The sequence below is a fragment of the Ochotona curzoniae genome, unplaced genomic scaffold, assembly GCF_017591425.1.
Source record: "Ochotona curzoniae isolate NIBS_2020 unplaced genomic scaffold, NIBS_Ocur_1.0 scaffold_2453, whole genome shotgun sequence".
In the NCBI taxonomy this organism is placed as follows: domain Eukaryota; kingdom Metazoa; phylum Chordata; class Mammalia; order Lagomorpha; family Ochotonidae; genus Ochotona; species Ochotona curzoniae.
Genome location: NW_024467094.1, coordinates 30,316,130 through 30,342,713, shown reverse-complemented (window position 1 = coordinate 30,342,713; position 26,584 = coordinate 30,316,130). Strand labels below are relative to the sequence as shown.

The 26,584-nt window shown below is 43.2% G+C and overlaps 1 protein-coding gene across 4 annotated transcripts in view; it reads left to right on the top strand.

Moving 5' to 3' along the window:
• FBXL20 (F-box and leucine rich repeat protein 20) overlaps positions 1-25,115 on the top strand; it is a 65,167-nt gene extending 40,052 nt beyond the window's left edge. For 2 of the 4 annotated variants that reach the window (XM_041001393.1, XM_041001394.1), the window contains exons 5-15: positions 882-976; positions 2,508-2,576; positions 6,116-6,211; positions 8,108-8,234; positions 10,929-11,003; positions 13,313-13,443; positions 14,699-14,759; positions 15,637-15,681; positions 17,253-17,309; positions 19,701-19,913; positions 20,627-25,115. In XM_041001393.1, coding sequence (XP_040857327.1) covers positions 882-976; positions 2,508-2,576; positions 6,116-6,211; positions 8,108-8,234; positions 10,929-11,003; positions 13,313-13,443; positions 14,699-14,759; positions 15,637-15,681; positions 17,253-17,309; positions 19,701-19,913; positions 20,627-20,734 — 1,077 coding nt within the window. In that variant the 3' untranslated portion in view covers positions 20,735-25,115. The remainder of the gene's footprint in view (positions 1-881; positions 977-2,507; positions 2,577-6,115; positions 6,212-8,107; positions 8,235-10,928; positions 11,004-13,312; positions 13,444-14,698; positions 14,760-15,636; positions 15,682-17,252; positions 17,310-19,700; positions 19,914-20,626) is intronic. The other 2 variants (XM_041001395.1, XM_041001397.1) reach the window with 2 other exon arrangements.
• The last annotated feature ends 1,469 nt before the right edge of the window (positions 25,116-26,584 follow it).

Here is a 26,584-nt window from a genome sequence, read left to right as displayed (position 1 = left end):
TTGTGCCCTACCAAGTGCTGTACTTTATCCCTTAATACAGTTCATCTCTAAAATGGAAACACATGATGTCTTAAGTGCAAGTTACCTTAACCTCAGCTTGAACTCTCTGGTCCTTAACTTTTTTATAAGGAGATAATATTATTATAAGTTCCAACTTGATTGTCCACGTAATATGGTATTAAAAAAATCTTACAAGAACCTTCAGTTGTCTTACTTAAAAATTTATTTTGTTTTATTTCAAAGGCAGAGAAAAATATAAAAATTTCTTGAGTCTACTGATTTATTCTGCAAGTGACTGCAGCAGCCAGGGTTGGACTGCCATAAAGCCAGTAGTCCAGAACTCGATCTGGTCCAATGCTATGGGTATCAGAGAGCCAAGTACTTGGGCCATCACCACTGCCTCTCAGGATATGTGTTAGCAAGAAACATGAATCAAAAGAAACACTACAACTTGAGCCCTACTCCAGTGTGGGATGTGGGCATTCTAGTTAGCGTCCTCACCACTACACCAAACGCCAAAAAGTGCTTTCCAAACAGTGTCCACAGGCTTTGTCCTGGATTTTGTTTTCACAATTCTCTAATCTTTGTGGATCTAAGTGCTTATACTAACATGACCTACAAAAATCACTCAGCAATCTTTTAAATTCATTGAGTCTAGAGTATATGTAAAGTCAGTTTAGTTGTCCTTCTGTACTTGTGGTTTAACCAGGGAGGACATGCACGTAGATTTAAGACCAAGTAGATAAATTAATTTTCTTGTTAAATAAATTAGGTCTTTAAAAAAGTTAGGAGCCTTTTCTCTGTGTTTAAAAATTATTAAGAGTAAGTATATATCCACTTCGAAAGCAGTAAGGTTATCTTTTTATTTAACTTTTTTGCAGGGCCGTGTAGTGGAGAATATTTCAAAACGATGTGGGGGCTTTTTAAGAAAGTTAAGTCTTCGTGGGTGTCTTGGAGTAGGAGACAATGCATTAAGGTAAAAGCAACTGTTAACTAGTCTTGGATAAAGAACAGTTCTATCTCACTCAGAAAAGGTTCTGACAGTTTTTATAATCCTGTACTGTTAACGGTGCAAATGAGGAAGTCAGGAAGCGTTAATTTCAGGAATATACAAGAAATCCTTCTCCAAAAAGAGCCAAAATCTCCAGCATAAATGTTTTTGTGGAGGCTGCAGCAAGATTTTTTGCTTTGTTTTATAAACTTCCTTTAGCAAAGACAAGTTAATTTTTGTTTTTGTTTGTTTTGAGAGGCACCACTGCATTCTCTTATTCACTTCCCGTATGTACACACCAGCCTAGAGTGGACCAGGCTGAAAACAGAAACTGAAAACTCAATCCAAGTCTTCCGTGTAGGTGACAGGAACCCCGTAACTTGAGAGAATGACTGCTGCCTCCTGGGATCCATATTGCCAGGAAGCTGGAGGTAGGAGCCAGAGAGAAAATGAGGTCCAGTTCCCGAAACAGGGTAATGCTAACTTGGGTTGACACAGAGACAATGTCTACTAGCTTATGGGTTGTTGTTTTTTTTAAATACTACAGAAAATGGTGTTTTATAATCATTTTCTATCATCCTCAGCTACTCTTATTCTTAACACTTATTTATATAACAAAGGTATATAATTTTCTGCTGCCCAACAAGCAATTCTTTGATTTTCTGGATATCAAAGAGACACCCTGCAGTCCAGTTTCTGACACAGCAGGGTTAGCCACCTTCTAATGACATGGTTCTGCCAAACTGCCCCTACTTTTGATGCCAGTTGGAAATCCCATGTTGCCATATAATTTTGGTCATTGGGTTTTACTTCAGGGGTTCCCATGAATGTCCACCCCAAGTTAGACAATTTACTGGAGTGATTGACAGAACTCAGGAAACTTCTTTGATTCATTGCCAATTAAATAATACAAACGAATAGATCTGGAGGTAATTAGGGCAAGACCTGAAAGGCTTTCACCCAGGAGCACACGCCTCATGGATTGAGGCAGGTCACCCTCCTGTCAAGCAATTACAAAAAAACAGAATCACAGAGAGATCTTCCATTTGTTGGTTCACTGCCTAAATTATGGCAAGAGGTAGGGCTAGACCAGCCTGAGTCAGGAGCCAGGAGTTTCTCCTAGGGCTGCCAAGAGGGCACAAGGGCCCAAGGACTTGGGCCAAGGCATGTTGCCAGAGAGCCGGCATGAGAGTCGCAGAAGCCAGGTCTCAAAACATCAGCCACATGGGATGCCAGTGCTACAGGTGGCAACCTAGCCCTTTTTACCACAACACGGACCCTAGAAGAGTGTTTCATGGAGGTTTTATTACACAGGCTTAGGTGAAAATACACCTATCACTCAGAAAGTTTCAAGGACTTTAGGAACCCTGGGCTGAGAACCAGGGCTGAAGACCAAATCATGACATCAAAGGAACCAGCAGCCAGTGTTACACAGTAATAGCTTTTTGAGGGGTGGGGCCTGGAATGTTGCTTGTTTCATTTGAAATGTTTTACTTTTCTTTCTTTTTCTGTAAAGGACCTTTGCACAAAACTGTAGAAACATTGAAGTACTAAATCTAAATGGATGTACGAAGACCACAGATGCGTAAGTACTGTGAGATCTGGAAGGGTAAGTCCCAGACCCTGTGTCTGGAATGCTATGTACTGCCTTTACATACAGTCTCTTTAGTGAAAGCCTCACTGACAGCCTGTATAGTCACCAGTCCAAGTCCTGGCTGCTCCATTTCCAATCAAGCTCCCTGCTTATGGCCTGGGAAAACAGTGGAGGGCCTTGGGCCCCTGTAGCCAAGTGGGAAAACCTGAAGAAGCTCCTGGCTCCCAGAGACCAACTCAGCTCTGGCTGTCGTGGCCATTTGAGGAGTGAACTAACTGATGGAAGACTGTTCTTTGCCATCTCTCCTTGTCTCTAACTCTCAAGTAAAAATAAATCTTTTCTTAAAAAACCTTTTCAATAAACTAAATGTATCAACATTCAAAAACAGGAGTTGGAATTGTGGTGTTTCAGGTAAAGCCACTACCTGTGAAGCCAGTATCCCAAATGGGTAACCAGTTCATGTCTCAGCTGCACCACTTCCAATCCAGCCCCCTGCTGATGGCCTGGGTAAAGCAACAGAAGATGGGCAAATGCTTGGATCTCCTGCCTTGGGAGACCTGGATGATACTCCTAGCTCCTGGCTTTGATTCTGTCCTTTGCAGCCATCTGGGAAATGAACCAGCAGATAGAAGATTCCTCACTTTTCCTCTCTGTGACTCTTCAAAAAAATCTTTTAAAACACATTTTTAAAATGCCCGTCTGGGTTTGTCCCAGAAATACAAATTGGGTTTAACATCTATAAGTCAGTTAACATAAAATACCAGACTAGAATACTTGGTAGAATAAAGCAGGGCTCAGTAAACTTTTACTATGGGCCTGGATTAGGACATTGAAGCTTTCTGACCCATGCAGTCTATTGAACATACTCGATCCTCCAGGGTCTGGTGCAGCCACAGGAGTACCACAGTCAGCAGGTAACACAAGCATGGCTGTGCTCCAGTAGATGCTGAGACTTGAATTCCATTTCATGCTAACAAATCACAATGTTGCAACCTATGAGTTTATTTTAGCCATTTGAAAATGTGAAAGTCATTCATGATGTGTTGGCTGTGGAAAAATAAGCGGCAGGCATGATTTGGCCCCCAGGCCATAGTTTACTGACCTGGAATAAAGGACAAAAACCACATGATCATATCTGTGATTTGCAGCTGCCAAAAATGGATTCCCAATAATCCCCACCTCCTAGTGTTCACACCTTTGTATGATTCTTTCCCTCTTCGGAGTTCACCCAGACTAGTGATTGGTTTCTAACAATAGTCTGTAACGAAAGAGGTTGTATGTCACTTAGAGGTTAGGTTACAGAACGATTCTGATCTGCTCAGCTTTCTCAGGGCTCTGGCTGTCAAAGAAGTAAGCTGTCCCATTAACTGCCTGTAGATATGCCCACATGGCTAAAAACTGATGTCTGGAGCCAATAGCCAGCAAGGAACTAAAACCTATCAAAAGCTGCTGGTCAGCTTGTAATAGGATCTTGTGAAGTCCGCCAGCAATCATCCCAGTAAGCTTGGAAAAGGGTGTGAACCCAATTAAGCTTTGCAGTGGTTGCAGGACCCTGGACCATGCGCGTGGGTACTGCCTGTGTTCCTGACGCACAGAAGTGAGGTGGTAAATATTTGCTCTAAGCTGATTACTGTGGATAATTTGTTATGCAACAGTAAGTAACACAAAGGAATGTTTAAAGAACATTCCTGGAAAACAATTTAAAAATAAGCATAGGGACAGGGTTTTGTGTTTGTTTGTTTGTTTATAGATTTTATTGTCTTTTTATCGGAAAGTCAGCTATACAGAGAAGACAGAGGAAGATCTTCCATCCAGTGATTCATTCCCCAGGTGGCTGCAACAGCCGGATCTGTGCCAATCTGAAGCCAGGATTCCAGAGCCTCTTCCAGGTCTCCCAAGTGGGTGCAGGGTCTCAAGGCTTTGGGCCGTCTTCAACTACCTTCCCAATCCACAGGCAGATAGCTGGATGTGAAATAGGGCTGCCGAGATTAGAACTGGCGCTCAATGGGATACCTGGTGTGTTCAAGCTGAGGATTCTAGCCACCAGGCCATCACACCTGACCCAGGAACATGGATTTTAACTTAGCATTTAAGATATTTTATCTCAGGCTCAGTGCATTAGCTCAATGACTAAATCCTTGCTGTTACCCAGCTAAAGACCTGGAAGAAGCTCCTGGATCCTGGCTTCAGCATGGCCCAGCCCTGCGTCACCTGGGGTGTGAAAGTGTGAACTCCCTTTCTGTATCTCCCTCCCTCTCTGTAAATCTAACAATCAAATACATCAAGATATCTTTTAAAATGAATTAATTCAGGCCTGGCACAGTAGCCTAATTAGTGACATAAGTCTTCGCTTTGCACGCCCGCCGGGATCCCATATGGGTACCAGTTTGTGTCCTGGCAGCCCTGCTTCCCATCCAGCTCCCTACTTGTGGCTAGGAAAGAAGTTGAGGACGGCCCAAAGCCTTGGGTTCCTGCACCCACGTGGGAAACCTGGAAGAAGCTCTGGGCTCCTAGCTTCAGATCAGCTAGCTTCAGATCAGCTAGCTCCAGCCATTGCAGCCGCTTGGGAAGTAAACCAGTACACAAAAGATCTTTCTCTCTGTATCTCCTTCTCTCAGTATATCTGACTTCCCAATAAAAATAAATAAATCTTTAAAAACAAATACTCTTGGTGTCAGTGTGTGGTGTAATTAAGTAAAGCTATGACCTGCAGCACTGGCATCCCACATGGATACCAAATTCATGTTCCATTTACTCCACTTTTAATCCAGCTCCTTGCTAATGTGCTGGAAAAAGTAACAGATGAACGCCCAAATGTTTGGGCCTCTGCCACATTGGGAGACCTGAAGAAGCTCCTGGCTCCTGCCTTTTGCCTGGCCTGCTTCAGGCCATGGTGGCCATCTTGGCAGTGAACCAGGAGATGGAACATCTGCATCTTTTTGTCTGTAACTCTTCCTAATAAATAAAGAAGTATTTTTTTTAATTACTAATTTGTACCTTAATTAGAACAAATTCACTTGAGAGAGACAGTTTGCATTTATGAAGCAATTGGAGAAAATTTAACATGGAGTAGGTATATGAGTGATATTAAAAAGTATTTATTAAAATATGTATTGAAGTACTTTCCGGTATGTTATTGTGCCTGGGATTTCCATTAAAACAGTGGAACAAAAGAGAGAAGGTTATAGGTAAAAATTAAAATAACAGAATATTCATAGGTGTTGAAGTTGGTACATGTGGCTTCTCTGTTATTCCCTCTTGTGTATATTTGAAATTTTCTGTGATGAGTTAAAAAAGTTAAACTGAGTAGTATCCTGATGTTAACTATTAGTGTTCACAGATGTAATCGGGCACCATCTTCTCTCCCTCCTTGCACAAAGTCCTAGGATTTGTAACTGCTCTGGGTAGGGGGCAGGGAGATGAGGGTATGGGAATTCTTATATATATGCACATTCTTAATACAACTGCTGTGTGATATACGAAGTGTTATGCTCTTATCTTTTTTATTATTTTCTCTTTCTGTTTTTCAGGACATGTACTAGCCTTAGCAAGTTCTGTTCAAAACTCAGGCACCTAGACTTGGCTTCCTGTACATCAATCACAAACATGTCTCTAAAAGCACTAAGGTAAATGTCTTACCATTAGCATTATACTATTAATCATAACAAATGCATTCCTTAAAAATGGTAGAAAGTTGCACTTGAAATAATTTAATTGCTATGAATATATTCTTTAGTTCAGAATAGATTTTACCAGTTTTTTTGAAGAAAAAAAAAAGCAACAGGCTTGGGTCAGGTGTTGTGCAGGTCAGGCTGCCTGCTGGGATGCCCACAGGGTGAAGTGTCACCTCCACTTGCAGTCCAGCCTGCTGCTAATGCACATCGTGGGAGGTGGCAGGTTGTATCAAAGAGGTGAAGATAGATCAGTAAATTTTTTTCCATTTTTGATTACATTTTTGATAATCTTTACATAGTTAATTAGTGTAAAAAGGTTCAAGGGCTACAGGGAAGTGGGTAAGACTATTATTTCCACATTGTTTCCTCATGTATCTGAGGTAAAGGGGGATATTAAGGGAGAAGCAGATCAGTAAATGTTAAAATAAAGTAACAGTTCACTTTAATGCAAAACTGATCAGTTAGTTAGATTTTTATGTGATTATAGTCAACCCTGTCACCAGTATTCAAAGTGCTTAGTAACAAACATGGTACTTAATTAGAAACGAATCTTCTTAATTGCAAATATAGTAATGTCTAATTTCTCATTTTTAACTTTCTTATTCTCATCAGTCAAAATTCATAGTGAACCCACTTTTTATACTTTGTTTTTATTGGAATTTTAAATATAAAAGTGAGACATAGTTATAAAAAATAAATGAATAAACTTTTACAAGATTAAAAAAAGAAAACAGTAACAGTTCCATGTGGTTTAGCCTCATCTGTGTGTATGTTGTACCAGGAAGCCTATATGACCGTGGTAAGCATCATCCCAGCATTGAGTTCCCTGTAGGAAGGATTGTAGCAAGAGAACTTCCCTGGTGCCAGACTGTAAAGAATGAGAAAGATTGAGATTCATCCTCGGTCCAATCTGATAAGATTTGAAGGGATCACAGATGAAGCTAACTTTTTAAAAAATTTATTTACTTTTATTGCAAAGTCAGATATACAGAGAGGAGGAGAGATGGAAAAGAAGATCTTCCATCCAATGAATCACTCCCCAAGTGACTGCCAAAGCTGGTACTGCGCTGATCTGAAGCCAGGAGCCAGGAACTGGTTCCGGGTCTCCCACACGGGTGCAGGGTCCCAAGGCTTTGGGCTGCTCAGGCCTGGTGGAATAGCCTACTGGCTAAATCTTTGCCTTGCATCTGCTGGGATCCCTTATGGATGCTGGTTCATATGCTGGCTGCTGAAGTCCTCACCTTGCATGCACCAGGATCCCATACGGACGCCAGTCATGTCCTGGTAGCTCCACTTCCCATCCAACTCTCTGCTTGTGTCCAGGGAATGCAGTAGAGGATGGCTCAAAATCTTGGGACCCTGCACCCACATGAAAGACCTGGAAGTAGCACCTGGCTCCTGGCTTCAGATCGGCTCAGCTCTTGCTTATGTGGCCACTTGGGGAGTGAATCAGTGGATGAAAATCATCCTGTTTCTGCTCCTCTCTGTATACCTGCCTTTCCAATAAAAATAAATCTTAAAAAAAAAAATGTAGATTGGCGTTCATTTGGGGAGTGAATCATTGGACGGAAGATCTTCCTCTCTGTATATCTGACTTACCAATAAATAAATAAATCTTAAAAATAAATGTAGATTGAAGATTTGAGAGGACTTTGCCCGTGAGATAGTCCCATGTGCACATCACAGCATTCAAACCCCTCCACCCTTTTCGTTCGTTTGGTAGGTGGATACCTATTTTCCAAAAGCTACATTAAGTAAAAGCATACATTATTCCATTAGACAGTGGGAGCTTATTCATTCTTTAACTAAATAACCAAAAATATTTTTCTGATTTTGTTTTATCCTAAGCGAGGGGTGTCCGCTGTTGGAGCAGTTGAACATTTCCTGGTGTGACCAAGTAACCAAGGATGGCATTCAAGCGCTAGTGAGAGGCTGCGGGGGTCTCAAGGCCTTGTTCCTGAAAGGCTGCACACAGGTAATGCTCCAGGGTCCCTGGGGAAGTCAGGAACGCCAGGTGTTTCCCCGATCAGAGATGCATGCCTACCCAAACTTGAGGTGTTTTCCTTAGAAGAAAAGAGCCTCTGAGAAGAGTTAACCTCTGACCAAAGGTCACCTTGTTCTAACAGGGGCAGCAGAATAGAGGGGTAAGATTACACTGGAAGAGCACTTGTGTGAGAAGGATTTTGTAGAGTTTATGATGAAAATAAAACTTGCCAGGGCCCGGCACAACAGCTCACTGGCTAAATCCGCACCTTGCATGTGCCAGGATCCCATATGGGCACCGATTCGTGTCCCAGATGCTCCGCTTCCCATCCAGCTGCATGCCTGTAGCCTGGGAAAGCAGTTGAGGATGACCCAAAGCTTTAGGACCCTGCAGCCACGTGGGAGACATGGAGAAGTCTAGATCAGCTCACCTTCAGCCATTACATCCATTTAGGAGTGGACCAGCAGATGAACAATCTGTCTCTCTTTTCCCTTGTAATTTTGCCTTTCACATAAAAATTTTTAAAATGAATCTTAGGAAAAAAAAGAATAAATTTAAGGGTTGGGCATTTAGCACTATTGTTAAGCCACTCCTGGGAGGCCCCACATTCCCGTATTGGGGTTGCTGGGCAAGTGAGCAGTACATGGAATCTCTGTTTGTATCTATTTCAGATTCTAAAAATGTGACTGGCTAAATGAGATCAGCCTCTTCCTTATTTTTAAGATAATATGTTTTAATTCCAAAAATGTTTTTAAAAGATTTATTTATTTTTTATTACAAAGTCAGATATACAGAGAGGAAGATCTTCCGTCCAATGATTCAGTCCTCAAGTGAGCGCAACGGCCGGTACTGTGTCAATTGGTGCTGTGACAATCTGGAGCCAGGAGCCAGGAACTCCTTTCCGGGTCTCCCTCGTGGGTGCAGGGTCCTAAGGCTCCTTGACTGCTTTCCCAGGCCACAAGCAGGGAGCTGGATGGGCAGTGGGAGCTGCCGGGATTAGAACTGACACCCATATGGGATCTGGCCCCTTCAAGGCGAGGACTTTTGCTGGTAGGCTACAGCGCCGGGCCCTCTTTTTTTGTTTTTTTGAACTGAAAAGCAAGGAGAGATTGTCTTCCCACCGGTTCACACCACTAATGCCTGCATGGCAGATTAGAGCCCCAGAGTTCAGAGTGAGTCTCTCATGTATATGTCAGGAACCTAAGCTCTTGAACTGTCATTTGTCTTCCTTGCTGCAATTGGCAGTGGAGCTTGGCCCCAGACCCAGTTGCTCCTGTTACAGAACGCTGGCATCTCAAATGGCGTGCTCATTGCCGCGTCCAACACCTGCCTCTTAATTACTGATACCTTAGATTCCATTTAAAGTGTCCGCATTCCTGTGTCTTTATGGAAGAAGTTCTCCCATTGCTTCGAATATAGGGCTGCCTTAAAATAACAGCTTGAGTTTTCTGGTTATTTTGGGAATTCTGAAAGATACTGATGTGACTGTTATCATTATAATCAGTGACTTCCAGCTGTTCTTGGAAACATGGCACTGAACTTCCAGCAGCAGATAGATGCTGAAGGTTCTTTTTAAACTCTTTCTCTCGAATACTTGTTTATAAAAAGCTTTGGAAGGGTAGGGTTGTGGCATTACAAGTTAAGCCGCCACCTGCAGTGCCGCCATCCCATATGGTCTTTGGTTCCTATCTCAGCTGTTCCACCTCTGTTCTAGTACCTGCTCGTGTACCTGGGAAAAGACTAGAAGCTGGCCCAAGTGCTCGGCCCCTTTACGCTCACATAGGAGACCCTGATTGAATTCCTGGTGCCTAGCTTCAGCCAACGCCAGCTCTGACTGTTACAGCCATGTAGGGAATAAATCGATGCATGGTAGATAGGTCTGTCTCTCCTTCTCTGTAACTCAGACTTTCAAATAAATACTTCTTTAAAAAAAGCTTTATGGGGCCCGGCACGATGGCCTAGTGCCTAAAGTCCTCGCTTTCAACGACCAGGATCCCATATGGCACCAGTTCTAATCCCAGCAGCTCCACTTCCTCTCCAGCTTCCTGCTTGTGGCCTGGGAAAGCAGTTGAGGACAGCCCAAAGCTTTGGGACCCTGCACCCATATGGGAGACCTGGAAGAAGCTCCTGGCTCTGGATTGGCTCAGCTCCAGCCTTTGCAGCCACTTGGGAAGTGAATCATCAGATTGAAGATCTTCCTCTCTGTCTCTCCTCCTCTCTGTATATCTGACTTTCCAATAAAAATAAATAAATCTTTAAAAAAAAAAAAGAGCTTTATGAAGGTACCAAAGCATAAAAATTGTTTCATCATCCCATAGCAAAATACTGTGAGGTGAATTAATTTGTTAAATATAAAATTCATAAATCCTAGGCAGTGTTTCTTTTCCCCAATTTGAACTTGAAATGAACTTAATATTGCTGAAACTATTAATTTAAAAAATTACCAATAACCCAACATCAGGCTATTGCTAGTCTGAACTGGATTTGGTCAGAACTGCTGAAGACAACAAGATAGCACCTACCCCACTAATACTAGGAACCATTTTCTTATTGTGGACATAGTTCATTATTCCTTTAAAACTTTGTTAACTGCGTTTATAATATGTTGGTGGACGTGAATGTTCTTAAATCTTTCTCCTTTGAAACAAAATTGATAATCATTTTTTCTCTTTAAAATTATTCTAGCTAGAAGATGAAGCTTTGAAGTACATAGGTGCACACTGTCCTGAGCTGGTGACTTTGAACTTGCAGACTTGCCTGGTGAGCACCTCTTCCCAGTTTCTGTAATGTTGTCGTTAACAGCTCATTCATTGAGGCCAGTGATCTTTCCACTACAACCCAGCAGGCACACGTTGACTTGCTGCATACTTGAGAGGACAGCCTTTGCAGAATTTAAGATCCGCCAACAGAAACTCCACACCCTTCCTGGCTACCTAAGAAAACTGATTTTTTAAAAATACATTATTTACAAAGATTAACATTTAAAACTGCACTTGTACTTTGTAACACGTTGAGCTATGCCTGTGCGTCCCGTCTGTGGGGAATCACCGGGCTACAAGATGTCAGGGCATGTACGCTCTTGAAGTGACTTCCCATAGTGTTTCTATTTAATGTTTCAGCTGGTTCAGGCCTTCAGCTTTCTTGTGTCTGCCCAAAGGCAGAATTTTACTCAATTTTCTGAAATTATACAGAGGCTTACATCATTGAAACACCTTTAGCTTTCGTTTTATTTGTTTGTTTGTTTGTTTTCTTGAAAATGTGTTGTCTTGGAGTGAAAGCCCCTGCTAGCTAAGAAGCAGTTGGCGAGGGTTTCCTTTGGTCCTGCTGTGATAAGCTTCCTGCTGCTTACACTTTCTCCTGCATGTTGGCTTACTTGGAACTTGACAGCCAAAGGGTATTTGTAAAGTGCCACATTTTGTGCATTTTCAGCAGCCTGTGCTCCCAGCCCTTGAGGGGAAGCGTGGAAGGCTGAGTTGTAAGGGTGCACGTCCTTCCTCCTTTTCTTTTAAGACCATCTCTGCCTGATAATACTCCTTGCCACAGTTACTGGCTGGAATTTCCACAACTGTATGCATGAGATGGAAATGTTTACCTTGAGAAAGTAGGCATAACTTGTAAAAATGAAGTCATCATTTTAGAGTGACAAAAAAAAAAAAAGAAAAACACCTCCCTGGCAGCTTCCAGTGAGACGTGTATGTTTGTGTGCACTATCATATGTGGATGATACATCCACACCGTTTCCAGATTTAGTTTTGTTTCATCTTTGTTTTGTGTTGTTTTTACTGATTTGAAAACAAAAATTGAATTTTAGTATTTTAAAGATGTATTACCAGTATGATTTTCCTTATGGGCATTCTCAGTACTGCCTCATGGGATTTCAAACAGGAAAGGGAAAGGGAGTTGTGCAGTGGTGGGCCCCCAGGCTAGCTGCATCTGCCCCTTTGTAGATCCCTGTGGCTCCCCTTCCCTTGTCGGTAGAATGGCTTGTTTTCAGGTACTGGCCCTGAGCATATAACTCATGTTGTCCTCGTGACAAATCATCTGTCTTCCTTAGTATTTCATTTTATATGGATTTGTTGTGGTTGCATGATCCTGGAAACATGCCAAGCCAAGCAATGGTATTGAACTTGCTTTTTTTGGTTTTCGTTTTTAGTTGTCTTTGAAACTTAAGGATACTGCTTGATTAAACAGAAATTTCACCAGAGCTTTTATTTTAAGCTTGCATAAAGTTAGTGATCTGGCAAATTGGAATGCTGATGTTATCCACCTTCATGATGTTTATGCATTACATCTTTTGTCTAATGCAACATCTCTTTAAGTGTGTGTCCTTGGCTTTAAAAAAAAAAAGATCAAATGATTGGTCCCGGCGCAACAGCTAAAGTCCTCGCCTTGAACGTGCCAGGATCCCATATGGATGCCATTTCTGGTCCTGAAGGCCCCGCTTCCCATCCGTCTCCCTGCTTGTAACCTGGGAAAGCAGTTGAGGACGGCCCAAAGCCTTGGGACCCTGCACCCATATGGGAGACCTGGAAGACGCTCCGGAGTCCTAGTTTTTGATCTGCGCAGCTCCGGCCGTTGTGACCACGGGGGGAGGGGGGTGAATCAACGGATGGAGGATAATAAATAAATAAATCTTAAAAATATGTATCAAGGGTCTGGCGACGTGGCCTAGCGGCTAAAGTCCTCACCTTGAACTCATCAGGATCCCATATGGGCGCCGGTTCTAATCCCAGCAGCTCCACTTCCCATCCAGCTCCCTGATTGTGGCCTGGGAAAGCAGTTGAGGATGACCCAAAGCTTTGGGACCCTGCACCCCTGCGGGATACCCGGAAGAAGCTCCTGGATCCTGGCTTCGGGTCGGCATAGCCATTGCACTCACTTGAGGACTGAATCATCGGACGGAAGATCTTCCTCTCTGTCTCTTCTCCTCTCTGTATATCTGACTTTCCAATAAATAAATAAATCTTTAAAAATATATATGTATCAAATAATTGAAACCATTCTATGCTCCAGCAATGCTGTTCCCTGTCTCACTCAGCTAATATATTCATTTTGCTCTTGTTTTTTAGCAAATCACAGATGAAGGTCTCATCACAATATGCAGAGGGTGCCACAAGCTGCAGTCCCTCTGTGCCTCAGGCTGCTCCAACATCACGGACGCCATCCTGAATGCCCTAGGTCAGAACTGCCCGCGGCTTAGGTAAACGTTTCTTGTTGAGCTGAAAACCCCAGGGATAAGGAACAGAAGCCTATTTCACTTTGGTTTTTTTTGGAACTTTGAAATTTTGAGATAGACACACCCCTTTTAAGTGCCCACTTTCTTGCCTCATGCCTCCCTAGATTGCATGTAATTGACCACAGGAACCAAGGAGTAACGGTCCCCAATACTCTGCATGCTGTCCATCTCAGAAGAAATAAATCAACACTTTATTTCATTATTTGAGGAGGAACTAAAAACATTTTTTTTCTTAATGAGTTTCATATAATTTCTTTCTTAATGTTGTTTTTAAAGACCCATGCTGCTTCAAACCCAAACCTCTGTTTCAAAGAAGCAAAGTTATCTTCTACTCCACCTCCTGTAGGGCTCAGTGTGTGTTAGAATGGAAAGACTCTAAGATGTAATGCTCAAAAGTTGTGCCTCAAGCAGATCACGTTTTCCCTTTAGCTATAACATTGATTTCTAACTGGTGTTCTGTTAATGGTGATTTCTTAGACATTAGTGCTGATTGGTTTTTTCAACTTTAATAGTAATTAATTCATAAGAACACATGTAAATGTTCTTTAATACTATTATATGGAGGTCATCAGGCTTTTCAAAGAAAGAAAATAATGTTTGATTCCTCAGTCCTAGGGTCTGTTTACATTGCCTTGTGGCAGTTGCCCAATAGGAGAGTGACTGCCCACTCAGCCCCTCTCCTCCACCTCCCTGGGAAGAATTCCATAGTTGGGACATGCCTGTATATCTGCCTTTCCAATAAAAAATAAAATAAATCTTTAAAATCTTTAAAAAAAAAAAAGTATCTAAATCTGAGCAAACCTACTTATAACAGAAAGAAAAAAAAATAATTTACTTTAGCAACAGGTTAACTGGAACAGAGCATTTATCTCCATTTCCTTTGTTTTCTAGGAGCAGGCTGCCCTCTGGGGGTAAGCAGTATGTCTTCAAGAGGTTTTTAATGCAATTCATGCATTTTGGCATTAATTACAACTTTCAGTTTTATTCTTCTGTGTTCTTATGGTATTGGCAGGACCATTTTATGATAACTCCATGAAAATAAGTGGCAATATCTATATGCAGAGTTGCTTGAAGCTGTTGACATCACTCTGTATTACAGAGTTCTTATAGAACAGGAGATTATTGTCTTAAATTCTTGCTGTTTTATTAAATGCATTTTTCAAGGTCTATGAGCTTAACTTTCACTTTGTTTTTTGCTGGTCTTTTTTTTTTTTAACAGAATATTAGAAGTGGCAAGATGTTCTCAATTAACAGATGTGGGATTTACCACTCTGGCTAGGGTGAGTATTTTCTTCAGGTGTCATAGGTGTTGTTTGGAACTTTTATTTAAGAAGAATAAGCAGCAGCAAGCATGTAGAGTGACAGTAGAATTGGGGATGTGAGAGTCAGGCAGTGCTCTGCAGCTGGTGTTCCTGGACATCCTGGTGTTACAGCCAAAGATGCCCGGTGCCCAGAGGAGCTCGGGCTGCTCTGGGAAAGCGGACACATGCTGCAGAACCTGGCCATCACTCGAAACTGTGGCTGAAGACTCAGTCAGCCTCTGCAAACCAGGGATACTGATGGAGAGGGAAGCCAAGTAGAGATGTCCTTGTGCGTGTTTGTGGGGCATGTCGCTGGTGGAAGCGGACACTATTGAGGGGAAACTGTGAGTCAGCTTTTAAATGGAGACATTTAAGAGATTTTCTATATTCTCCTGACACTTGGATGGAATGGTTTCTAAATCACAAAATAACAGTACCATGTAAAATTACACTGACCTTGACTGTTACAGAACAGAGGGAATGTCATTTGCTTTCAGCTATTTGTTATTCACTGCGTGGAGACCAATCAGGAGATAACTCTTGCTTGTCTCCCTTCCAAAGAAGCAATTTTCATTGTTTATGGTTGATAAGACCTCTGCTAGCCCAGTATTACTATTCAGCGAATTCAGTCCCTTGACTACTTCAATGTGGAATAACTGAGAAATTTCACTATAATCAAATCCTTCTGACATGGTATCAGTGGCACAAGACAGAAGGTGAAACAAGAGTGACTGCAGCTCTGAAACACTAAGATTGCCTCTGTTATCCTTCATACTATCTCTTACTACCTCTTAGTTTTCTGACTCTGAAGCTTCCCCATGTTTTAAATGTTGCAATGTTTGGAATGTCTTTGTAGAATTGTCATGAGCTTGAAAAGATGGACTTGGAAGAGTGTGTTCAGGTAAGATTGTATTTTTTTTAAAAATTCACAAATATAGTATAATGGAAAGCTGTGTTATATGCGCACATCAGAATGCTCACCTCCCTACCCTAGAGTAGGATGCTGGTGCCTGGCAGCACTGCTGAGTGTCCAGCCTTACCAGGTCCAGGCGCACGTGGTGAAGCACTGAGAAAATACACGCCATTAGAGAGAAAGGATGCCCAAGCATTCAGACCATGAGTCTGACTTCAGAGAGATCCTAAAAAAGCCTGATCTGAGCGCTATCCTTTTGCTGTGTCACAGGACCCTGGGTCCTTCAGATAAGCAGCCCTGGAAATCTGACTGGGTCATACTTTTAGCCTTGACCTCCTCATGAACAATTTCTTACCAGCATAAGAGCTTTGGAATTGCTAATGAACTGAGGAGAAACTTTGAAAGGGACATTCCAAAAACAATAGAGAACAATTAGTTTTTTTTTAATGGTAAAAGAAAAGATAGTTACAAGTATAAAAGGATCAGCTTTAAAAATCACTTACTGTCCAAACATAACTTGGCAGGCACTAATTCTTGCTAAACTGAAACTTGTTCATGTCAGTGTATCTGTTGGGCGTGCCTGGCATCCACCTCCTTTCTCCACCACGTCTTAGCCCCTCTGATGCTGTATGTAGTAAAAAACAATCATCACTCAGAGTTGGAAAGGAATGTGAAAACAAGCACTGATTTGCTTTCATCGGATTACTAGACTGTCCTTCCTGGCTGCATGATCATAATTAAACCAAGTTCCAGCATCCTATTTAGTTGAGTAACCAGGACCCAGGTTATCAATCCTAAGTTGTGGCAAGCCTTATGAAAAATAGGCCAAATGTCTAAAATTCAGGGATGATTTTCCCTTATTTCCACCCCAGTGGAGCAGCATGTTCTCATTCTTTTCTGTGATGATTCTTTTTTTTTTTTTTTTTTTTAAGATTTATTTATTTATTTTTATTACGAAGTCAGATATACAGAGAGGAGAGACAGAGAGGAAGATCTTCCATGCGATGATTCACTCCCCAAGTGACCACAACGGCTGGTGCTGTGCTGACCCAAAGCCAGGATCCAGGAACTTCTTCCGGGTATCCCGCAGGGGTGCAGGGTCCCAAAGCTTTGGGTCATCCTCAACTGCTTTCCCAGGCCACAAGCAGGGAGTTGGAAGGGAAGTGGAGCTGCTGGGATTAGAACCGGCGCCCATATGGGATCCTGATGAGTTCAAGGAAAGGACTTTAGCCACTAGGCCACGTCGCCAGGCCCTCTGTGAAACTAAGTCCATTCCAGTGGGTGGAACTTCAAAAGCAAAAGGTTTTTTGAGGGGAGGGAGGGGGAGGCCGAATTGTTGACAAAGCTTTCCAAAGATTAGAGGCGATTATTTGTGTTCAAACCCAGTCTGGTGGGTTTGATAGCACAAGTTCAGATAGTACATGATATTTAAACTTAAAGATTATGTAATCTGTTAATAGATGAACTGAATTCTGGACTGAAAGTGTTGTCAACAATGAGGCACAGCCCATGGTTTTATTTGGAATTATACCTAAAGTACACTTACATGTTTCTTTCAGATAACAGATAGCACATTAATCCAACTTTCCATACACTGTCCTCGACTTCAAGTATTGGTGAGTTTGACTTTCAGAATTTGATGTTTGTGGGATTCAATCAAAATCCAATTCTGTAGTTCCAGTTGAGTTGTAAGAATCCAGCTCTTCCTTTCCTTCTTCTGATTGCCCCATTGGGAAAAGAATGCTTCTCCAGATCTTCAGGCCATAGAGCATCAAGTTGGGCCTGAGTGAAGGGGGAAACTGGAAGAAACTCTAAAAGCTGGATGTTTCCAATATGCCTGCCTGGAGGCTGTAAACGGAGCTGGAGAATGCGAGTTCTCTGTCCGAAGTGGCTAGTCTGAAGAATGGTGAGATTTCCACAGATCCAGGGTGATGAAATGGCCCATAATATGATGTGCTGCAAATTGGAACTCAGTGTTTTCTCTCTCTCTCTTTCTCTCTCTCTCTCTCTTTCAGTTTATTTATTTATTTGAAAGGCATAGGAAAAGATTTTTCTTCTTCTGATTTCTTTCCAGATGCCTGTGATAGTCAGATTGTGCCAGACTTAAAGCCAGGAGATAGGAACTATTTCCAGGTATCCCATGTGGGTGCAGGCATTCAAGGATTTGAGCCATCCTCCACTGCTTTCCCAGACACATGAGCAGGGAACTGGATGGGAAGTGGAGCAGCTGGAACTCAGCTGGCACTCTGATATGGGATGCTGGCATCCATGCAGCAGCTTCAGCCTGCTGTGCCCATAATACCTGCCCCCAGATGTGCTTATGAAACAGAACTGGACAAGGCCTTCCCAGGGGACTTCTTACTGCTACCCTCACCGACACTACCGAAAGACATTCTGTATCCAGGCTGATTGTCAGTATGTTTGCTAGCATGGTACTGTCTAAATTTGCCTCAAGGATTCTGAGTTTTCCAGAACCAGGGGTTTAAGGAAAATTGCTGAAGGGATCATGTGGAGGGAATAATCACACATAATATTTGCAAAGATCATCTTCAGTTGATTGCTAGGACCTGTCCCTGCACCATATAACCAATCTTTAGTACAAATTCTGGAACATCTTTTTTTTTAATCATAATAAATTTATTTCTGATGATGTTTGCATAGTTAAGGATGCATGCCCATGTAGACCACTGATAAGGATGGGAAGGGTAAAGAAATGGAAGAAAGTGGGTGAGACAATGGTTTCCAATATCCTTTTTTACATGTATCTGGGGAAAAATTAGGGACAGCCATGCAGTTATCATCCCAGGGTCCCCAGTGTTAAGCATATTCTAAAGGCACTACTAAAGTGGTTCTCATAGTTCTGAGATGCTGTTGATTTTGTTGCTCCAAAAATGAAGAAATCCTTCTTAGGTCCATTGGCTGACATAGTCAGCCTTAGAGGCTCAGTTTACTTGCTGTCAAAGCTTAACCAGGGGAGCTGTCCAATTTGTTCTTCCCTCCATGATACTAGATGTTCTCTGCAGGCCTCAGTGAACTGGTTGTCATGTCCCTCATGTTCATCTGGGCATGCTGTCCATTGCATAGGCTTCAACAACCAAGGAGACCCAATTCTGCCATAGGCACTCCACAGTCAGACCACAGATCCTGTAATTTCCCTTGTAGATGGAATTTTGAGTCCAGTGGTCCATACCCTGCGTGACAGCATGCCATGTCTGCCACTCCCCCCCACACACACACACATCTTTTTTTAAAAGGAAGCTCTATTGGCACATTGGTATAGTTAACACAAATTTGACATTAACCAGACCCAGAATGCCTGCTGGCTATTAGCTGCTTTTCTCCAAGCAGTATAACACTTGCCTAGATACACTCAACCTAAGGCAGTTGGCTATAGCTGGGGTCTGGAACACCTTTTTACATTAAATGTTTGAGAGACAGAAATAGGCCAAGAGAGTGAGCTCCATTTCACTCCTCAAATGCCCACAGTCTGTGGGGCCTGAGTTAGTAGAGCCAAGAGCCACTAAACAGAAACACAATTGATGTGGATGGCAGCAGCTCTTCCTGAGCCTCCCAAGGACTGTGTCAGTGCAAAGCTGGAGTGAGGAACACAAGCCAGGAATCAAGCCCAGGCACTCTGTTGTGAAATAGCATGTGTAGACCTCCTAACTGCTAGGCTTACCACCCCCAAAATGCCAGGATATCTTTTATGTGAAAAGCTTTATTCCGTCTTTTGGAGAGCAGAATTCTTTATTTGGGAAAACATGACGTCATGGCTGTCTTACATGTCTGTGGACTTAGTCATTACATGAATTCATAAAATGTAATTAGAATCATTCACAGAGGTATTCTGTTGATTACCAAAAGCAAAATGCCAACAATTCTGACTTACTTATGCTTCACCATATGAATCTAGTACTGGCTCCATGTTCATTAACGCCACACCGGAGACCCTAGCTGGAGAAATGCCAAAAGATAATTCAACATCTTTCCTTGTTCTGCTTGGCTAGAGTCTGTCTCACTGTGAGCTGATCACAGATGACGGGATCCGTCACCTGGGGAACGGAGCCTGCGCCCATGACCAGCTGGAGGTGATCGAGCTGGACAACTGCCCACTGATCACAGACGCATCCCTGGAGCACTTGAAGAGCTGTCATAGCCTCGAGCGGATAGAACTCTATGACTGCCAGCAGATTACCCGAGCTGGGATCAAGAGACTGAGGGTAAAGATGGCCGCACCACTCCCCAGCTCTCTCCCATGTTCTCAGCATCCATTCTTCTCTTCCTTCCTTTCTTTTTTTTTCCCCCCAGATTTAGATTCCTGTGATTTTGGTGTTTTGCTGTTTACTTGGACACTTAGCAAGGAAAAGAAAAGGGAGAGCCTTCCTAATCTGTCAGTCCAGATGGAAATGTAGTCAGAATGTACCCACTGAGGGGGGAAAAGTAGGCCTCCCCCCGCAGAGCTTCCTAGTCATACCCAGTCAGCAACAACAAACACACATTCGGAGTTTGGTTCCAAAAGAAAGAAACAAAACAAAATATTTGGTGAAATGGTATTTAAGAGTTTAATTTTTTTTCTTTTCACATAAAACCCTCTGACTGAGGCTTCTTATTTTTTCTGAGTGCTTTTTTTTTTTAGACTTATTTTTATTGGAAAGGCAGATTTACAAAGAGAAGGAGATGCAGAGAAAAATTTTTATCCACTGGTTCACTCGCCAGATGGCCTCAACGGCCAGAGCTGAGCTGATCTAAACCAGAGAGCCAGAAGCCAGGAGCTTCTTCCAGTTCTCCCACATGGGTATGGGGTCCTAAGGATTTGAGCCAGCCTCTGCCCTGCCCTCATGTCCATTCGCCACTTGACACTTGTTCTGAGAAGCAGAATTGTTCTTTTTCTGTTTAAGTCCACTCTCTTAGTAATGTTTCTGTCTTGTTTCAGACCCATTTACCCAATATCAAAGTCCACGCCTACTTTGCACCAGTCACCCCACCCCCATCAGTAGGGGGCAGCAGACAGCGCTTCTGCAGATGCTGCATCATCCTATGACAATGGAGGTGGTAAACCTTGCTGAACTGAGTATTTAATGACACTTCTAGAGTACCGTGAAGTCTCTCCAGTGGAAGCACCCCCGAGTGGGGGCAAGGATTTCACAATGAGGGAAGGCAATGTCCAGATCCCCAGAGCCACACAGACATATGCCTACAAACCCTCATCCATCCACTCAAGCTCGGTAACCGTGGGACTGCTGTTCTTGTTGGCTTTATCAAATGGCTTGGTAAACCTGAACCATTCCGGTTGTATGTGCCCAGAAGAAAACCACAGTCCAAGGTAGATGGAGGGAGCATTCCAGCAAACCCAGTGTTCCTGCTACTGGGGTTTCTTTTTTTGCTAAGGGGTCTCTTTGGGGATTTTTGGAATGGCAACTGCAGTCCTCCAGGGTCAAGAAAGCATGGAAAACAGTATATGATGTATGCAGGGACCAGCAAGAAAATTTCTTTGCATCTTAGAAATGGTGGCCATCCGTTGTGAGATGACCACAGGGCTTCTGTGCTTCCTTGTTTCCATGCCAACATGCTGAGCATGCTCACAGAGAAGGCTTGTCCATTCCTCCTGTGTTGTAGTATTTGGCCCTGAGGTTTCCTGATAGTTTCATTGGAATCACTGTGGTCTAACAGTGATTTCTGATTCACTCAGCTGTCACTATCTGTAGCACACTTGAGCATCTGTCTTCCATCCTCTCTTGCTCCCTCCCACACTCTGGCTTAGTCGTGTCACCTGTTCATAGTCTCCTAACTCACACTCAATTGTTACTCTTCTGCTGTTGTGTTTACAGTTTGCATTTTGGATGATTAGTTGGGATTACCAAACATTTTTAAAAAACACATTATCAATAAATATTTTTTTAATTCTAAATTTTACCATTAGGGGACCGGCCTGAATCTTTGCCAATCTGCAAGAAAACTATTTTAAAAAGAAAAAGTTATGAAAGCAAATTGAGCAAACTCTATTTTGATAAAAAAAAAAAATGAACCTTTACCTATTGATTTCTCTATCTTATGACGAATGGAAATTTGCATGATATACCCAGTACCGCTGCACTTTTTTCCTTCTATCAAGTCTGTTGACTTACTTAGGAAAGGGAGAGATGCATTATTAATGGAGAGTGAAATGACAGACTCTCTTACACTGAACCTGAAAGTCCCTACTAGCTGAGATGAGACACTAATGGTTCACTAGAGCTTGGTGTGCTTGGTGTCTTGTGTGACTTTGACGTAGCAGGAATGCTGTAGGAGGGGCTGTCCTACCTAGCCACTTAGTTTTACTTTTTAATTCCCCCTTTCAGCCTGTCAGGGAACCAAGAATGGCCCTAAAACAGCTGGTTGCTGTATGTCAGTATTAACCTTACCTAATGGTCAACCATGTCACTCTTCTGAATGGGACAGGAGAGCAGCCAGGCCAAGGCAGCAGGGCAGCCCAAAAAGAACCTCAGCAGGAAGTAGGAGATGCGTGTGCAGCACAGCCTGGGCACCTGGCACCCGAGCTGAAAGAAGAGGGCCAGCACTCTCAACTCCAAGCCCAAGTCAGTGCCCTTTGCTAAAGTAAATCAGTAAATCCTAGAGGATAAGAGAAACATGTTTCTAAAGCACAAATTCCTGCACCCCAATGTTTGAAAACCCTGTGTGGTTTTTAATAATATGACGGAGGAGGGGAGAGTCTTCTGTTAACTTTGTGCAGTCCACCAAGTAATCTTACAGCATCTTGTGCTGCTTTATAAGCCAGACTGTTAAAGGACGTGTCTCAGTGCTGTGGGTGCCGATTCTACCAGCGCTTGGAAAAGTCAAGTCTGATTGACTTCTCCATTGATTCAGAAAGCCATCAATTGAAAGGATTCTAGAAGTTTGTACTGGTCATCATTAACATATGAAACCATCCTTTATTCTTTCCCCTTAAAGCTCACATTTTACCTTTTAAAAGGGATGCGCTTCTATCAATTAAGGCTCACACTCTTGGCTACACCCACACATACAAATAGCATATACAATTCCAGATGTGGTTTAATGATGTTAAGATCCCCATTCATTTGTTCAAGCAAAACTAAAAAATATTTAGGGACCATCTGTTCTGTTTTTAATTTTTAGTGCCTGAACAAACTGACCATAAAACGTTACTGAGTGTAGATTTGAATCGCCCAGGTTGAGGCTGTTAAGATGGTTTAATTAAAAGATAAATTTAGGGGCCCCATTTGCCGATCCCTGAAAAGCATTAAATGTTTCCCTATTTGAAGGGCATCCCCACATAGAGGTCCATGTGCATTTGCTCTGGTGATCCCTGCTGTTAAGTAAGTCCCTACCTATCTGGATGAAGAACAGAATCAGGTGAGGTAGCACAAAGTTCCAGGGCTGTGTAGCATTGACTAGTCTGAGGTCTTGTTCCTTCTCTAAAAAAAAAAAAAAACCAGCTCCAGGCCCCATTACACTTGGAAGAAACTCTTGAACCTACACCATAATGTGAATATGCTAGAACTTTTGAGAGCACAGAATATGGTAAGTTCTGGGCAGAGTCCTGACATCTGAACATTGGATGCCTTCTGTCTTAACAATTGGTATGCTTTTGAAAATTCAGTAAGACTTAAGTGTAGGAAAAATCCTTAGGCAAAGCCTATTGGCCCATTTGTCTGACATCATAGTCACTCTATAATGGGGGGGCGGGGGGAGTGAAGGAGGAGAGACATGGAGTAAGGAAGAAGGGACCCTGAGAGCTACTTGCACAAATTCACAGATTGCCAGGAGGAGGTATTAGAGCATCTGGGGAAAGTTCTTGGACGTCTGTATCATCTCTTGTCTCAGCAACATTTCCCTTCCTCTCATTCATTGGATTCTCAAGAATTGTTTGCTTCATTGACATCTTCTGCATCCTTGCCATTGAACCCATTTAGGAGATTTCACCTTTTTCCCCACTGCAGCAATTGCCACCATTTCCTCCACACACCCATCTTTGCCCTCTATTTAAAGCCCTCCGTCTCACTCCAAACAATGCTGCTGATTTTGTTTTTTGTTTTTTGGGTTTTTTTTCTAGCATTTCTTTGGGCCTTTGTCATCAAAGCAAGTTATTGTGGGCAGCCTTGAACTTAGTTTCACTTTCAGGTGACTTGAGTCATTTTTCACCTGATGCTTGCCTGCTGAATCTGAGTATAAAATCCAACAATTGGGGAAGAGGGCCCAGCTTCCACCTTTTCCCCCAGCATTGGGTGTGTGAAAGCATGTAATACCTCATGTAAGAAATGCTTCCCTGCCCTGCTCCCACCTTGACTGGATATAAATCTCATCCTTAAGTGGATTTTGTACCTTTCCTGTCCAATTTCCATATCCATCAAGTTCGCATAGTGAACATGTAAGAAATTTCACACATCCTGAAAAAACCTGGAAAATAATTTCATAATCTTTTATTTGGGGCTTTTCAGATTATTTGAACAGTGTTACCAGAATACTACTATGGTTGAGCACTTGTCCCAATCAGCTTGTAAAATATGGGGTAACTGTTTTCAGTGGTTCACTAATGCCATGGAAGACCACACAAAGCAGGTGGTGAGACCTCCCCTGGGTGAGGCTGTTGGGAAGCGAGAAAGTGTCCCCAGGAAGAAAAGGGTAGCTGCCTGCCTGCCCTTCTGGGCAGCATATCCTCGGGGAGAAGAGCTGACCCTGGGCCACTTCATGTTTATTTTACCAGAAGTCAGCCTCCCTGCCAGTTGCCAGTGAGAAGAGCTCAAAGGTAGACACTTTATTCTGCCTTTCCTCTCCTGTGTGCACGATTCAAGGGCAAGTTCTAAAAGATTTCCTCATCTCTCTACCCACCAGTTCTAGAATCTCTAACCACCTCAAATCCAGGCCAAGTGTGGTTTACAAAAAGGTATTGGAGGCCTTGAGGCAAAAACTTATACCTGCCCGCTACTGACACCCCACTACAATGATCTTGAACCAAAGAATTCAATAGAAGGATCATTGGAAATGAAGAGTCCTGGCACTATCTCAGCTTTATTTCTGTCAAATCTCAGTTGTCAGATTGGAAGGTACATGAGGCATATCAGTGTTGTGTCCCTTCCTGAAGCCTTTGTCACATTAACAGAGTTGGTATGTAACCTCTCTCAGCTGAGTCTGAGTGCATCTTAGGAGCCTAAGATAAGAGACTTAGGTGTACTTTAACAGGAAGGAACAAATTGTGTGCATACGCACTTGCTGTGTCCCCACCTTACATGATTTTTTGAGCCAATCCTTGGAGAGTCCACTTAGCCAGGGTGGGAATTGCCCTTCTAGGAAGGACTGAGCCAGTGGAACCAAATCATAGCCTTTTAAAATTCTGCATGTTTTCTCGTGTCTTGTGTTGAAGACATGAGAACAATGGGAGATGAGGTTCAAAGTAGAGAATTGGTTCTAAAACAGGGTACTTTGCATCAGGAACAGCACCTGTCCCAAAGAGATGGCAGCTGCTCTCTCACACACAGGCACAGTGACTTCTGATGAACTCCTTGGCCTTTCGGAAGAGTTCTTTCACGCACGTACAAGAGCCAGCCAGGTGGGGGTTGGCACTACTGACCACACCACCTTTGCTGGGGGTATAGTAAGAGCAGGTAGGCTGTGAGAATCCACACGCTAAGAAACAGATGGGAGACACACAGATACACACACATGTTCTGTTCTGCCCTGGCTCCAAGAACCCAGGGTTATCTCTGCAGTGATGTTTCTTTTGCTAAAATGGAAGGGGAAAAAAAACTGTCCTGCCAAGCTTCTCTTGTTGTCTTCTGCTGTTTATTAATTCAAAGCTGCACCACCCTGGCGCCCACAGACGTGTTCCTGATCTTAGCCTGACCCATCTCAGCTCCTGAAGCCGTTATTGTACTTTCTCTTTTCTTGTACTATAGCACTAGAAAATGAGAACCTAAAGTCTCAGAAAATCATAGCTTTTTGAAAGATCGAATCTCGAACTGGCATGAGTTGACAACCCCTTTGCCTTTCTCCCCATAAAGCAAAGTGATTTTCTTTCCTAGTGCTGTACAATAGATCTGTAATGAGTGAGACCATTGCTGCTACTGTCCTGGGTTTACATCCGTCTTCTCTTTCCCTTGAAGAGTACCTTCTTTACTTCTTTGATGACTGTTAATTCTATTAAAGGCAGGAAGGGTTGAGCCTTTGATGTCTTCCCTTACTGCTCTCCTCTCCTTGCCCCTAAATTACACACCTCTAACTCCTGGAGCCTGCTGTGGGTCCCTTTGCAGGATCCTTGGCCCAGGCTGCCCAGCAGCTCCCGGTTCCTGGCTCCCCCACCACAGCCCTCAGAGCCGGCGCCTGGGGACCATGACTACCCACTCCTGGGGTGTCTTGTAAGGGAGAGAGGCCTCCCTGGTTTGGCCTTTATAACTTGGCCTTCAGATGCTTCCTGCTCCAGCTGCCTTCCTTTTCCTTCGGGCAATTTGCCGTGGGCATTCCCCAGCTGCTCTGCTCACCTCTGCCCCCCTCACCCCTTCCAGTGACCCTGAGAGCACAGCCCTGAGTCCCAAGGCCTGTGCGGAGCTCAGAGAACTGTGAGGACTGGCCCTGCTGGTTGGCCTCTGCTCAGGGACGGAGATGGACAGGGACACGGTGCTGTTGGTGAAGGAGTCCCATCTTCACCCCAAGCTCGAGGTTTCATCCTACGCCCAGCCCTGAGTGCGGCTCACCATGTGGCCGGCTGTGGAGTGCTACAGTGTGTAGGAGCTGCTCCTGGCCCCGGGAGTGGCGGGACAGACCGCTCGCCAAAGCCCCTGTGGCTACACAACTGCCTGGGTGGTGACCTCACACCAGATTCCATTAGCTGTCCAAGTAACTGGATCCCACCCAGTCCATTAGCTCCTGAGGATGGATG